At 36.6% G+C, this 14,801-nt stretch overlaps 1 protein-coding gene and 1 pseudogene across 1 annotated transcript; one reads left to right on the forward strand and one right to left on the reverse strand.

The window, feature by feature from the left end:
* Positions 1-10,943: 10,943 nt before the first annotated feature.
* On the forward strand, positions 10,944-11,398 carry LOC101717802 (large ribosomal subunit protein eL31). The gene has a single exon (XM_004838487.4). It carries the CDS (start codon positions 10,976-10,978, stop codon positions 11,351-11,353), a length of 378 nt encoding a protein of 125 aa, XP_004838544.2. The 5' UTR covers positions 10,944-10,975; the 3' UTR covers positions 11,354-11,398.
* Positions 11,399-12,780: 1,382 nt separating this feature from the next.
* On the reverse strand, positions 12,781-14,086 carry LOC101718160 (actin-related protein 10 pseudogene; annotated as a pseudogene).
* Between the last annotated feature and the right edge of the window lie 715 nt (positions 14,087-14,801).

Consider the following 14,801-nt stretch of genomic DNA (forward strand, 5'->3'; position numbering starts at 1 on the left):
AGAACTCTTGAAGACATTGGTGTAGGAAAAGATTTTAAGAAGAAAACTTCAGTTGCCCGTGAACTAACATAAACATTCAACAGCTGGGATCTCTTCTTATTAAAAAGCTTCTGCACAGCAAGAGAAACCACCAGCAGTGTGAAGAGACAACCCACAATGTGGGAAAAAAATGTTCACCTGCTCTTCCTCACACAAAGGTCTACTATCTCGAATCTATAAAGAACTTTAAAAAGTCAGACCTCCCAAATTTAAAGACCCAATCCAAAAATGGGCACCTGGAATGAGACATTTCTCAGATGAAGATGTAGAAAGAGCAAATAAACATATGAAAAAATGTTCAACATCACTGGTCATTCAAGAGATGCAAAAGAAAACAATGCTGAGATTCCACCTTACTCCAGAAAGAATGGCTGCTGTCATGAAATCCACCAATAACAAATGCTGGTGGAGCTGTGGGGAAAGAGAAACCCTGCTCCACTGCTGGTGGGAATATAGACTGGTGAAACCACTGTGGAAATCAGTATGGAGATACCTCAAAGAATTAGGACTGGAAGTCCCACGTGACCCAGCTATTCCCCTGCTGATTATCTTCCCCAAAGAATTAAAAGAATCATACCATAGTGATATATGTCACCATAAAAAATGAGAAATTAGAGACATTTATAACTAAATGGATGCACATTGAGGGTATACTCTTAAGTGAAATAAATAGGACACACATGTGTAAATACTGAATAGATTCTGTAATGTGAGAAACTGAAAGTGTAAATAAGGACTAAATGGTATGATAGATAATGTGAAATAGGAAAAAAAGGGGCAAAGGGGAAGGGGAAGTGGGAGGGGTAGGGGAAAGGAAAGAAAGGAATGGATTTGATACGAGAAAATTAAAAAATGCAAACAAAGTCTTTGTAAATAGGGAGCGATGGAGGAGTTGAAGGGAGGGCAGGGGAAATGGGAAAAATAAGAACCAAGAGAGATTACGTAAAGGTGCAAATTTCCAATGACGTATGTCATTATTGTATACCTAAAATGTACCAATAAAATAAAATTTTTTTAAAAAGAAATCAACCAATAATAAATGCTGGGCCATAGGGAGAAAGGAACTCTTCTTCACTGTTGGTGGAACTGTAGGCGTAAATGTATTTTTTATTAGTACATGTTTGCAATACATAATATTACATTCATCATGGGGAGTTGTTATGTGTATATATCATACTTTAATCCTTTTTACTTCCCCTTCTTGGCTTCCCTTCCTTCTCCATCTCTAGAACATCTTCAGAAGTAATAGTTTTAGAAAAACTTTGCAGAATTTTTTGAGCTGAAGAACACAATTACTAATCTGAAACATCTAAGAGAGAGGTTTGTAAGTAGGCAGATGGTAGAATCAGTGAATTTAAAGATAGGCCATTTTAAATTACCTAAGCAGAGGAGGAAAAGAAAAAAAAAAGCTGAAGAAAGCCTAAAGGCCTTTATGGATGCAATCACGAAAACCAATGTGAATATTCTAGGAGTACTAGAAGGAAAAGAGAGGACAAGAAGGGACAGAAATTCTCCTCAGAAAAATAATTAAAAATTTCCTAAATCTAGGAAGGGGAATCATTATCTAGTTTGTAAGCTCAAAGTATCCCAAATATATTTAATGTAAACAGATCTACTCCAAGGTACATTATAATCAAATTGTGAAAAGTAAAAAGACAGGCAGAATTTTAAAGACAGCAAGAGAAAATTGACTTTTCACAAACTAGGGAGCCCTCAAGAGAGTGTTGGTAGGCTTTTTTAGCAGAAACGTTTCAGGCCAGGAATGAGTGAGATGGTATATTCAAAATATTGAAAGAGAAAAACTGCCAACCAAGAAAATATATTCAGCAAAGCTCTCCTTCAGAAATGAACAAGAGATGAACACTTTTCCATAGAAACAAAATGTGAGGGAGTTTATCACTACCAGACCTGTGTTATAAGAAATGGAAAGTGATTCTTTCAATTACCAACATAAATATACACAAAAATATAAAAATCATTGGCAAATACAGGTGTGCAGTCAAATTCAAAATATTCTAATATTATAATGTCATCAAATGTCTTTCTGCTCTAGTATAAGAGTTAAAAGACAAAAGTATTAAATTAATTATAACCTAGAGAAGCTGAGCTGGTCCCAGCACCCAGAAGGAAGCTCCCCTGTTGGAATCCCACACTCCTAGGGCAGAGAAGCTGAGCTGGTTCCAGCACCTGGAAGGAAGCTCCCCTGCCGCCATCCCACCCTCCTAGGGCAGAGAAGCTGAGCCAGTCCGAGCACCTGGAAGGAAGCTCCCCTACTGCCATCCCAAGCTCCTAGGGCAGAGAAGGTGAGCTGCTCAGGTGCCAGAAGCACCCGCCCCCCCGTGGAAATGAGAAGACATGTAAACAAACCTCAAGCACAGACTTCTGGATCACCTACAGCAACCCCAAAGGGAAACAAGATGGAACAATCTGATACTCAACAACCTGGACTCTCTGAACTGGCAACAAAAGAGGATCTGGGAAAAATGAAATCAGAAATAATTACTCAGATAACAGCAAAGATTGTGTTCATGGTGCAAGATGTGAATAATAAATCTAGAGAGGACACAGATAAAAAAATAGAGGGTCTGAGGAACATGATGGAATCCCAACATAAGAAACAAATGGAATCCATAAAACAGATGCAAACAGATTTCCAGGAGATTAAAAACTCGATTGAAAGTCTGCACAGCAGAATGAATGAATGTGAGGATAGAATTTCAGATATAGAAGAAAAGATTGCAATTAGTGAGGAGGAGAAGAAAAATTGCTCTAAAATTGTAAGGGATCATGAGAAATCAATGCAGCAGCTTCTAGATGATGTAAAGAAGAATAACATAATATTGATTGGAGTCGATGAAGAAACAGGAGACAGTGCAGATGACATAAAAAAAAACTGCTTACAGAAGTAATGACAGACAACTTCCCAAAGAGGGGAAAAGAACTTGACATACAGATAAGTGAGGCATATAGGACTCCAGCTAGCCTTAATAAAAAAAAATCTACACATGGGCATATAATAGTTAGGATTCCAGAAATCCAACAGAAGAAAAAAATTCTACAGACAGTGAGAGAAGAGAAACAAAACACATACAAAGGAAAGCCCATCAGAATCACAGCAGACTTCTCAGTGCAAACACTCAAGGCAAGAAGAGCTTGGAGTGATGTATTTCAAGCTCTAAAGGAAAACAGCCTCCAACCCAGATTGATGTGCCCTGCAAAACTATCTTTCAAAATGGATGGAGAAATAAGATACTTTCATGACAAAGAGCACCTCAGGAACTTCATGAATATCAAACCCACACTCCAAAAACTTTTACACAATACCCTAGGAAAAGGCAGTGAGGATCACAACCCCAGGAAACCCAGCAGAATGAATCTATTGGGCATGACAAATTAAACGCAAAGGGGGAGAATCCATCAAAAAGAAAAAGTCATGACAAGGCTTTTAAAACTTTTAACTTCATCTCCCTAATGAGTGTATAATTCAATTTTATTATTGTACTGATTAGTATTTTTCTGATTCTAGAGTTGCACACCTTTCCTTGTGCTATACTGGCTATTTATCATCTTCTTATGTCTACTTTTTAATTGGGTTGTCTATTAATGAGCTCTAAGAATTCTTTATATATTCTGCTCATAGGTTATATGCATTATAAATATGGTCTGTTTAAGGATGACTTTTCATTTTAATGATGTCATTTAAAGTTCTATATTTTGATGGAATCTCATTTATCAATTTTTTTCTTTTATACATCATGTCTTTTGTATCCTAGGTAGTTCTTGCCTACCCTGAATTCATAAACATTTTCCCTTATAATTTCTTCTTAAAGTTTTATACTTTTAGACTTTCTTATTTAGGTTCATAGATCCCTTCAAGTTATTTTCATGTATGGAAAAAAGGGTTGAGGTTAATTTTTTTATATATGGATACCAGGTGTTCTAGTGCCATTTGCTGAAAACACTATCTCTTCTTTGGCTCTTGAATTGAGTTTATATTCTATAAAATGTTACTGTTAAATAATCTTTCAAAACTCAGTGGACCATATATGTGTGGTTCTATTTCTAGATTCTCTATTTTAGTCAAATGATCTATATGTCTCTCCTTACACCAACACTGCCTTGATTACTGTAGCTTTAGAAGAAGTCTTAAAATTAGGTACTAAACATCTTCCAACACTTTTTTTTAATCTTTTCTAAGTCCTTTGTACTTCTACATAACTTTTAAATTTCAATATCCAATTCTTCATATATAGCAAGTATACACAGACCTGAATTTTTATATATACCTTGTGTTTTCTAATCCTGCTAAATTTAAATACAAGTTCTAGGGGCTCCTAGAGATTTCTTAGTGTTTTCTCTGTAGATGATCATTTCCTCTACATATAAAGATTTTGCTTCTGCCTTGCCAATCCTATACTAATTGTGTCATTTTATTGCCAGACTATTTTGGTGGGGCCTAGGTTTCAAAGTTTAATGGACAGATAAGAGTAAGCCTATTTACCTTTGTTCCTCACCTTAAGGAGAAAGCATTGTATCTTCTCCATTCATATAAGGTGTTCTCACTGGAAGTATGGAGTACATGTCTTTAATCTGTTGGGGAGGTTCTGTTCTACTTCTAGTCTCCTGATAGCTTTTACCATGAACAGCTATAGAATTTAGTCCAATACGTTTTCTCCAACTAGTGACAAGATCATATGGCTTTTTCCTTTCCTCTGTTTAAATGATGACTTTTGGGGGTGGATCTTCCAATGCTGAACCAACACTGCCATCCCTATAACAAAACCACTTTCTACATCCTGCTAGATCTGACTTCTAATAGTTTGATTTGTTAAACAAATTTCTATGTTTATACTTTTTTCTTCTATTATCTTTATCCAGTTTTAGGATTAGCACAATGTTGATTTCCTAAAATGAGGGGAGAAGTGTTCCTTCTTTTTTCTGCTTTAATTGTTTGATATAATTTATCAGTTAAAATGATTATGAGCCTGCTGATGTCATATAGGTAGGTTTTCAAGCTAGGAATATACTTTCTTTAATAGGTGCTATTCAAATTTTATATTTCTTCCAGAGTTAGTTTCATTAATTTGTCTTCCAAGGTACTTCTTAGAAGTTGTCAAATTTATTTCAAGACAGATTTTTGAAATATGCTTTCTATATCCTTTTAAACTCTGTAAAATCTGTGGTAATGTCTCCTAGATCTTGATATTGTAATTTAAAAATATAATTAATATTGTGTAACAGGAAGAAAAGGTCTAAAGGAGCAGGGGAAGTGGGAGGGGTAGGGGAAAAGAAAAAATATGAGAAAAGGAAAAAAATGGAAACAAAGTCTTTGCAAATAGAGAAGGGTGAAGGGGCTTAAGGGAGGGCAAGGGAAGGGGAAAAAAAATGAGAACCAAGATACTCATGTAAAGGTACAAGATCCCAATGATGAATGTAACTGTATTCTATACCTAAAATGTACCAGTAAACCTAATGGGGGAAAACAATAAATTAATCATAACCACAATAATTTGTTAATTTATACACCATATTAAAAGATGTAAATTGCCATCAGTACCATAACATATGTAAAGGGGAGAAGTAATAATTTTGAATTTTTATATGCAATGAAAGTTGTTATTATCAGTTAAAAATAAACTATTATAACTATAAAATATTTTATATAAGTCTTAAGGCAAATAACATACCTGTAGTAGATACAAAAATTGTTTTAAAAATCAAAGCATGTCTTTACAAAAATTATTAAATCACAAAAGACGATAACAGAAGAGAAAGAAAAGTACAAAAGAACTACAAAACAAATATCAACTGAAAATGTCAATTACAAGTCGGCACTTATCAATAATTACATTAAAGGGGTGAATTAAATTCCCTAATCAAAAGATATAAAGTGGTTGCATGGATAAAAAATAATATCCAACAATACAATCCCATTGAGACTCGTTGTGACTTTAAGGCCAAAAGCAAAGAGTTGGTAAAAGATATTCCATACAAATAGTAACCAAATGAGAGAACAGGGATTATTCTGATATCAGACAAAAATAGATTTATGTAAAAACTGTAACAAGGACATTATTTAATGATACATAGATCAATTCTCAAGGGAATATAACAAAAGTAAATATATATGCACATAATATTGGAATCCTTAAATATATGAATGAAATGTTAACATATCTGATGGGAGAAATAAGTTGCAATGTAATGATAGTTGGGAACGTAAGTATCTCACTTTTAAAAATGGACACATCGTTGAGATAGAAAATCAATAAGAAAACATTGGACTAAAGCTTCACATTAGATCAAATGAACTCAACAGATATGTACAGAAATTCTATCCAATGGCAGCAAGAGTACATATACTCAAGTACATATGAAACATTCTCAACAATTCATTATACCTTAGACTACAAAACAAATTTGAACAAATTTAAGCAGATAGAAATCACATTAATTATCTTTTCCAAGTACAAAATTAGAAAAAGTTAAACTCAATAACAGGAGGAAAATGGAAAAAATTCATAAATATATGAAAATTAAATAACATTCCTGAAAAATCAATATGCAAAGAATAAATCAAAAGGGAAATTTGAAAAATCTTGAAACAAACAAAAATGAAAACACAAAGTACTAAAATATATGGGATAGACTAAAAGTAGATCTAAGAGAGGAGTTTATACTAACAAATACCTACGTTTAAAAACTCTCAAATAAATAACTTTACAAATAAAGTAACTAGAAAAAGGACAAAGGGGGTGCTGTGCATTTAGCTCAGTGGTGCGGCCACCTGCCTGGCAAATGGAAGGTCCCGAGTTCAATCCCCAAGTACAAAAAAAAAGGACAAAGGAAATCTAAAATTAGCAGAGGTAAGCAAATAAAAATTGGAGAAGAAATAAATGAAATAGAGGCTAAAGGACATTAGAAAAGAAATTACAGATCACCATCCCTAATAAACATAGATATAAAAATCTTCAACAAAATACTGGCAAACCTTTCTCCTGCTCCTCTTTCTCCCTCAAGGTAGGCTAGAAAAACTAAAATTCTTATTCCCCAGGTGTGTTGTAGGTACTAAAATTCCTGTCTCCCAAAGTTGGCCATGAAATCTAGAAATATTACCCTAATTTTCCCTTCCTGCCTGTGTTAGAGCTTGTCACGAAGACATTCTCTGTTCTACTTTTTCTGATAAGACGAAAGGCCTACCTCATATGTGGGAGGAAGGAATGCTACACAGGATAAGTCTTCTTAAGTTTTTCCCTTATAGTCTATTACTTTTGGGCATACATTTTGTTCAATTGCATCTCACCATGGTTGTCCATTCTTCTTCAAATCCAAGCACAAAAATAGTTTCCCCTGTGTATTCATCAGTGTTTACTAGAGAAACAGATTTAATGCAAGATATACAAATGCATAATAATTTACAAGACTGGCTTATAATGGACACTCAGAGTTAGGTATGGAAGAGTGCAAAAGGTCTGTCTGCATACTGGAGATCAAAATACTCTAGTTAAAGGTGTGGAACTCTTTGTAGGGTCCCTTGTGAGTCTACATGAGAAGGTTGAAGGCACTGGAGTGGAAGGCTGAAGGGTCTGTGCTGGAAGGCTGCAGTTTGCGCAGGAAGCCAGGAGACGATGTCCAAAGTAAAGGTGAAGACTGGTTCTCCTCCAAAGAAACAGAAGCAAGTCTTCCTTCTTTGTTTCCCTTTTATATCATTCAGGGAGCAAGCCCATTAGTTGCTGTCATTCTCCCAAATTGTCAATAAATCTTGTCAGCCACACCTGAAACTATGTTGCTCCAATTTAATTGGGTGTTTTTTACTCAAGTTGACAAAATCAGTTAACTAGCACACTCTGGGTCACTGGGTCTACTATATCACATAAAACTTTGACTAAATAAAAGTTTTCTTTTGTTAACCTGTCTTTTGCTATGAGTGTCAGCCCTCACCCTTATGCTGGATGAAGAAAAGTATAACATTTTTCTGCTCCTACAGAGAACAGATTCTTGCTTCTCATTTGGAACTCCTTGCACACTGAATGTGAAGATCTGTGGAAAGGTGCAGCTGATGGAAGAGAGAGAAGAGGACAACTGTGTCTCCACTGCTTCCCATGGGGAGATACTTGGGCTTTTTTGTGGTCCCTTAGTGGTCTAGAAAGTGAGTAGGGAGCAGTGACTTGTCTTGCCATCTTATTACTACTCTGCTGTCAGGTGGACAAGCTACGGCCACTCCTAGACATTGGATAGAGGGAAAAATAGGGCTGCCTCTGGAGGGCCATCCTTGATACCTAGCTTGGTGGAGATACAGTAATGATAAAGAATCTGATAAATAACATCTTTATCACCTCTGTCTAGATGTTTAGATTTTCCTGTACAAGACTGCAGATTTATGAGGCTGTAGTCAAGTGTGAGGATCTCTGGAAGTTGATAGATGTTAGAGGTAGGTTTGAGTGGATGAAGAATTTAAGACTATGTGGTTACTGATAATATTGGTGATGCTATCCATGAAAATGATGTTATAAACATGAAACAATAAAAGGAAAATTAGTAAACTGGGCTAACTTTTACCAGATTGATTTATGTTTAGTTGCATCATTACTGAAAATAAATAAACTGGGTATTCATGCTTATAATCCTAGAATTCTTTGAGACTGAAGTAGGAAGACTGCAAGTTCAAGCCCATCCTGGGAAGTTTAGCAACTTAGTGAGACCCTGTCTAAAACTAAAAATGAAAATTAGGCTAGGGAATGTAGCTCAACGTGAAGGCCCTGGGTTTAATCCCTATTTACTGCAAACAAAGCAAAACTAAATTAAACTAAAGTAAAAATAACTGAGTATCCATAAGAGAAAATTAGAAATATTTAAAAAAAAGTAATTTTATGCCTGCATATAAATTATTTATAATCTGCTATTCTATTTTTCAGGTGAAAAATGAGGCTCAGAGAAGGAGAATGATTTATTCAAATTTCTGGGGTTATTGAGAAGCAGGGTTGGTCCTGGAATCCATTTTTTCATTCTCTTAGTACTCTCAGTGGACAGCCACTGGAAACAAACCTCGTATCACCAAAGAGAACTGAGTTTATTGGCTTGCAATGAGAGAGAATGAACACCATGGAGAACTATGAAGGAGGAGATGAGTTATGTCTTCGAATGGACTTTAAGATTTAGGCTTGTAATAGGTGATTTGGAAGCATGTTTAAGGAAGTAGGGCTTTGCTCTAAATTGGATGCTGTGTGAAGAAAGGCATTACCATCAAAGATGGCAGATAATATAACTCAGGAAATAATCTGGGTGAAATATACCGCTAACACAATCAGCTGTAGTAAAAATATCTGTAAGAACAACAGATAAATTTCAGAAAAGATGCAATTTGATGCCATTCTTTTCCCTTATTTCAAGAGGAGGGGGACAAGATTGATATTTGAAAGACTGAATGATGTAAGAATTACATTAGATTTGACATCTACACTCCAACCTTAACATGCCATCACAGAGAGTAAGTTATTCATAAATAAAGAGATCCAAAATACTAGTTTCTCCTCTATTTTGTCAATAAGGACTTTTTCTGTCTTCTCCATGGTCCTAACAATATAAGAATCTGAGAATCTCTGCTATGCATCTGGTCATAAAGTCCAAGATTTAACCTGGAGAAAAAAAAGCTACTGAAACAAAAGCCTTATAGATATAATTTTTATTATGATCATGGTTATAACTAACATATAATTTTCTTACCTCTTAAATGGTGTTCAGAGGAAGTGAAAGATCCTAAAAAATTGAGATCTGGGTTTTAAAGAACTTTCCCTTTACCTGCCCCTTATTAATTAAATTGAACCCCAGAGGGCCGGGGATTTAGCTCAGTGGCACTGTGCCTGCCTCACAAGTGCAAGGTCATGAGTTTGATCCCGGGTACTGGAAAAAAATTGAACCGGAGAAAGGTGCAAGGATCCTCTGGGAGACACAGAGTGTGCCAGTAAGGAAGTTGTTGCTCAGAAATTGCAGTCCATTTCTTCCACTAGGATCTCTACTTTTTACCTTCTATGTAATGTTGACTATGTGCACAACCTAAATCCATCTGAAGTATCAATTATTTTAGTCTGTGAAGTAATATGAAAATAGTCTATGAAGTAATTTTAGTCTATTAAGTAATATGAAAATAGACAAATTAAACAAGATGCAGAAAAAAATACCAGATTTTCTTATGTGCCAAAATATTGGAGACACACAGATACACACACACACACACACACACACACACACACATACTGTGAAACTCAAAGGAGGGATATATAATTGAAGCTTAAATAGGATTTTGAGCTACATAAGGAAATAGGAGTTTGAGGTTGTTAGGAGGTAGATGACAAAAAGCAATGGCAGGTTGAAGAAAAGAAAGCAAGGTAAACCAAAGTTGTCTTATCATGCATATAAACTCTCCCAAGAAACAGTCATCATCAGAAAGCCAACTGTGGTATTCTCTGACTGGACCAGGTGTCAGATCTCCAATCTTTTCTTCCTGTGGAAAGATTTCTTAGTCAAGTAGGGGAATATGAGATAGAAAAGTCTTTGCCTGCATATGCTGTTTACAGATGGAGAAAGATACACATTTCTTTTTACAAAAGAGAGAGCTCCTAGGAAAATTTTGTGTCTGCAGTGGTTGGCAGTTTCTCTGAATAACCAACTGGAAATATGCCAAAGAAGTGTGTTTCAGGTAGGGTATTTTGATCTTCTTCATATTCAGTTCCCCATTTTAAAAGAGAACTGTAAATTCTTCTCAGGCTTGATTTGAGGATGAAGGGAGATTGGGCTTCTAAAATAGTTCTCATGGATCCTAACATATAGATGGTTCTCAGTGAATATTGGTTTATTTCCTCGTTCTTGAACAGAAAGTGATAAAGTATGGGGTTTTAAGAATTGGACTCAGCTTCCTTTCCAACTCGACCCCGGCAGAATGGCTCCCGCAAAGAAGGGTGGCGAGAAGAAGAAGGACCATTCTGCCATCAACGAGGTGGTGACCCGAGAATACACCATCAACATTCATAAGCGCATCCATGGAGTGGGCTTCAAGAAGCGCGCCCCTTGGGCACTTAAAGAGATACGTAAATTTGCCATGAAGGAGATGGGGACTCCAGATGTGCGCATTGATACCAGGCTCAACAAAGCTGTCTGGGCCAAAGGAATAAGGAATGTCCCATATCGCATCCGTGTACGGTTGTCCAGAAAAAGTAATGAAGATGAAGATTCACCAAACAAGCTCTATACTTTGGTAAGTTACATCCCTGTTACCACGTTCAAAAATCTCCAGACAGTGAATGTGGATGAGAACTAACTTTCAAATAAAGTTACAAAACTGCAAAAAAAAAAAAAAAAAGAATTGGATTCAACTGCAGAGAAAAAATTTTCACACCTAAGCCCCTTTCTAATTCTTGCTATAACACAAATTACAAGAAGCAGAGCAGTTCTCACTCCACAGGAGGCCTGTTTTTTGGATCAGCCACAACTCTTCAAGTCATGAGAGTATAGGGACATTTTTTTCTAAATATTAATTAGTTTGACTGACAACACTTAGGAGCATGGACACTAGTTTATTAATTATATTCCCCTCTAAACATCATGAGGATCATGAATGGCTTGGCATTTCCAAATCTCCACAGGCAGCTAGCAGCTAAAATTCACAAGACTTTCAAGTTGTAGTTAATAGCTTTGTGCTTGCTTCCATGGATCTGGGTAAAAGTTAGACTGAAAGCAAAGAAGGCTTGGAAATGATTGGGTGAAAGAAAACTAGCCCTGCTAGGAAATATTGAAGCTTTTTTTTTTTTTGCTTAGGTCTACCATTTTAGCACTTCAAATGTGCAGCTCTTTATGGAAAGCTAAGCTTTTTGCCAGGATGACAAGCTCATCTTGGTGTACCTGGACTTTTCTCAGATTTATCCCTGGAAGTTCTGTATTGCAGTAAATCTCTGTCTCAGACCAACTGGAACAGTTGGCATCTCTACTGGAAAGGGCCAAGATAAGTGCTTGAGGAAGAGTTAGCCCTTGTGAACTCAGGAGCTATAGGATGAGAGCTAAGGGAAGTCAAGGTTGGGGTTTCGATGACAGGTAGATTCCTGGAGCCTTGAAGCAGAATACTTCCATTACTGGGGAGACCCAGAAGATGGATTACTCACTTAAGGGACTTTGAATAACCAATAAGCAAAATATTCAAGTGCCAGAGAAACACAGAGGTGAACAAAATTTATTTCCCACCCAAATTTATATATGGACTAGCCTCAGACAAGGGCTTTTTTTAGGACTTATGGAAAAATAAGTAATTTTGCCCTTTAAGGAAGTTGGGTACAGAGAAGTACTTATCAGAATTACTAGAATGTTTATTAAACAGTTTCCTAGAACTCATCCCAAATCTAAAGCATGATTACTGAGGTAAGAAAGACCCTCAGGGGATAGTGCAGCAGGAGCCACCATTAAGAGGTTCTCACTCTGGATGAGTTTGGGAATCATTTGCTGTAAGCTGGTGTTCTTCAGGTTCTGTTGTTTAGCCCTAAAATATTTTAAAAATTAAAAAGTATATCTCCAATGCATATAACATATCTTTTTTAAAAAACTGTTTAACTTTATTTTATTGATATAAATACAACAGATTACTAAACAAGAGAAGCAAAGTCAAATGAATTAAACATTAATGCAAAGAATAAATACAGAGAAGCTTCTACTTCCACTAAAGTTATCTATAGTAAAGCATCCTACATACTTTGTACAGTTTGCTTATAACTATTTGAAGTGAAATAAAGCTGTATTTAACCAAACTTTTATTTCTCAGTGGAAAATGCTCTCTTCCTCAGAGGTGGCTGAGCTTTTCCAATGTCAAACATCATTTCTAAAGGTGGATTATTGAGGGAACACCAATCAGGTATACAGCCCATCTGATTATAATATTCCTTTGAAACTGAACAGCTCCTGAGTATATCTTGTAGTGCTCCAAAAATAGCCCCTCCTAACCAGGCCACACAATTAGCCTTTGCAGGTGGAGTATGAATTCAGAATGTCTTGGTACAAAGTGCTTTTTGGTATTTTGGTTTTTTTACCAAATATCTTATTTCAGCAAGCAACCTATGGAGAAATCCTGGCAACATAGAGGTGCCACCTATGACTACCAAGTTCTCTGTAAGTTGTTTCCTGGTGCCTACTGGACACTGAAGAAGGGAATCCAATATTAACGTGGCAACTGACTTCTCTTCATTATCCTGTTCCAAAAGAATTTTCACAACTGAATCTCTGATTGATCCCAGGACATGTAAAATCTTCTCACCATCTAATGGATAGTTGACATTTAGGGGTGGGTGAGGGATGTTCATCATTCCCATCAATATTAAATTTTGCTGCTTGGATTTTGAGTCCACGCTTCAGATCACTTACAAAGCAAGTGTGCACTTTAATGTCCTCTAAGATACCTTCTGGAACTGACCCCATCACTGAGGGAAGGCTTTGTTCTTTAGCAGCACTGGTGTCCACAGTACACTGTTCCAACAGCTGAGTTTCCAACTCTTTGTGCAGTGCTTTTCCTCCTAGGGGGAGAACCCCCCAACAATTCAGTACTGGGATCCCTTCATATATAGCCAACATCAGGCTATACCTATATCCACAATCCAGGACCATGGCAGAGTTAATTCCAGGTGTCAAAAGAGCCATGAGGTGACTTGGAGCTAGCAAGACAGATGGAACCTCAAAATATTTGAGAAGAACTCGAGTGAGAGTTACTCTGAAGTGGGAAGGGCATAATACTGACTCAATCACCACAACTCAATGGTCTCTGGGGTTCACCAACAGATGCCTGAAATACAGTATGTAGATGAATTCCTTTAGGTAAGAATATAGCTCTTCTGTATTGATATTATACTGAACAACCTTGATAGACTTAGGAAATCCAGCTTTTTTTTATCACACTAGGAATTATACATCTCGGACCTGTTTCTCCAGCAAATCCACATTTGGTGAAGGTCTCTCTCAGGTCGATCATGACCGCTGTCTTCTTGCTGCTGCTACCTAGGCCCTCATAGAGTGGCATGGTGTGTATATACGTTTCTTATAAATTTGTCTATTTATATATAAATATTTTACTCCTAGGCATAGTTAATTTTCCTTGGTTTATATTCTTATTTTATACCTTGAATCTTTCTTTTCAGAACACACTACAGTCTGTTTTATGAGGATAAGGACTATGTTTGTTTTATTCAACTTTGTACTCACAGAAGTATAGCGTTTAACCCATAGTAAGTGGTCAGTAAAATACTGGTTTGAATTTAATTTGAGACTCTTCCTTAAAAGGGAGATATGACTTGTCCTGTGGAACGGTGCTGGCTAATGTTACCATTGGTTGTCCAAACTGCTTCCTGCTTCCATGGAAACATCACCAACAGGTCCCGTAGGCTTCTACCTGTCAGTGTCAGTGTCAGGTGCCCAAAGAGAGTTTAAAATCTCATTTCCTGATCCCCAGCTGGTCTTCTGCTGGAGTAGCAGAGCTTCTGCAGCAAGAGAAAGAACCATCAGGGAAAAGAGCAGCAGGATCCATCACTAAGAGGTTTTTCACTCTGGACAAGGAAGGAGAAGGGAGTGGAACAGTTTCATTCATCAAACAGTATTGCTCCTCAGGGGGCACAATTCAGGGGAAGCCTCCTTGGGGAAGGAGTCAAGAGAACAAATCCACTTCACTCTCCTGGGGGCCTTTTTATTGAGTTCCAGTGATTGCTAATATCAATTATGCCATCACTACTTAATAGCAT

Source organism: Heterocephalus glaber, unplaced genomic scaffold (genome assembly GCF_053883595.1).
Source record: "Heterocephalus glaber isolate CG9 unplaced genomic scaffold, H.glaber_assembly_v1.0 deba00001497, whole genome shotgun sequence".
Lineage (NCBI taxonomy): Eukaryota > Metazoa > Chordata > Mammalia > Rodentia > Bathyergidae > Heterocephalus > Heterocephalus glaber.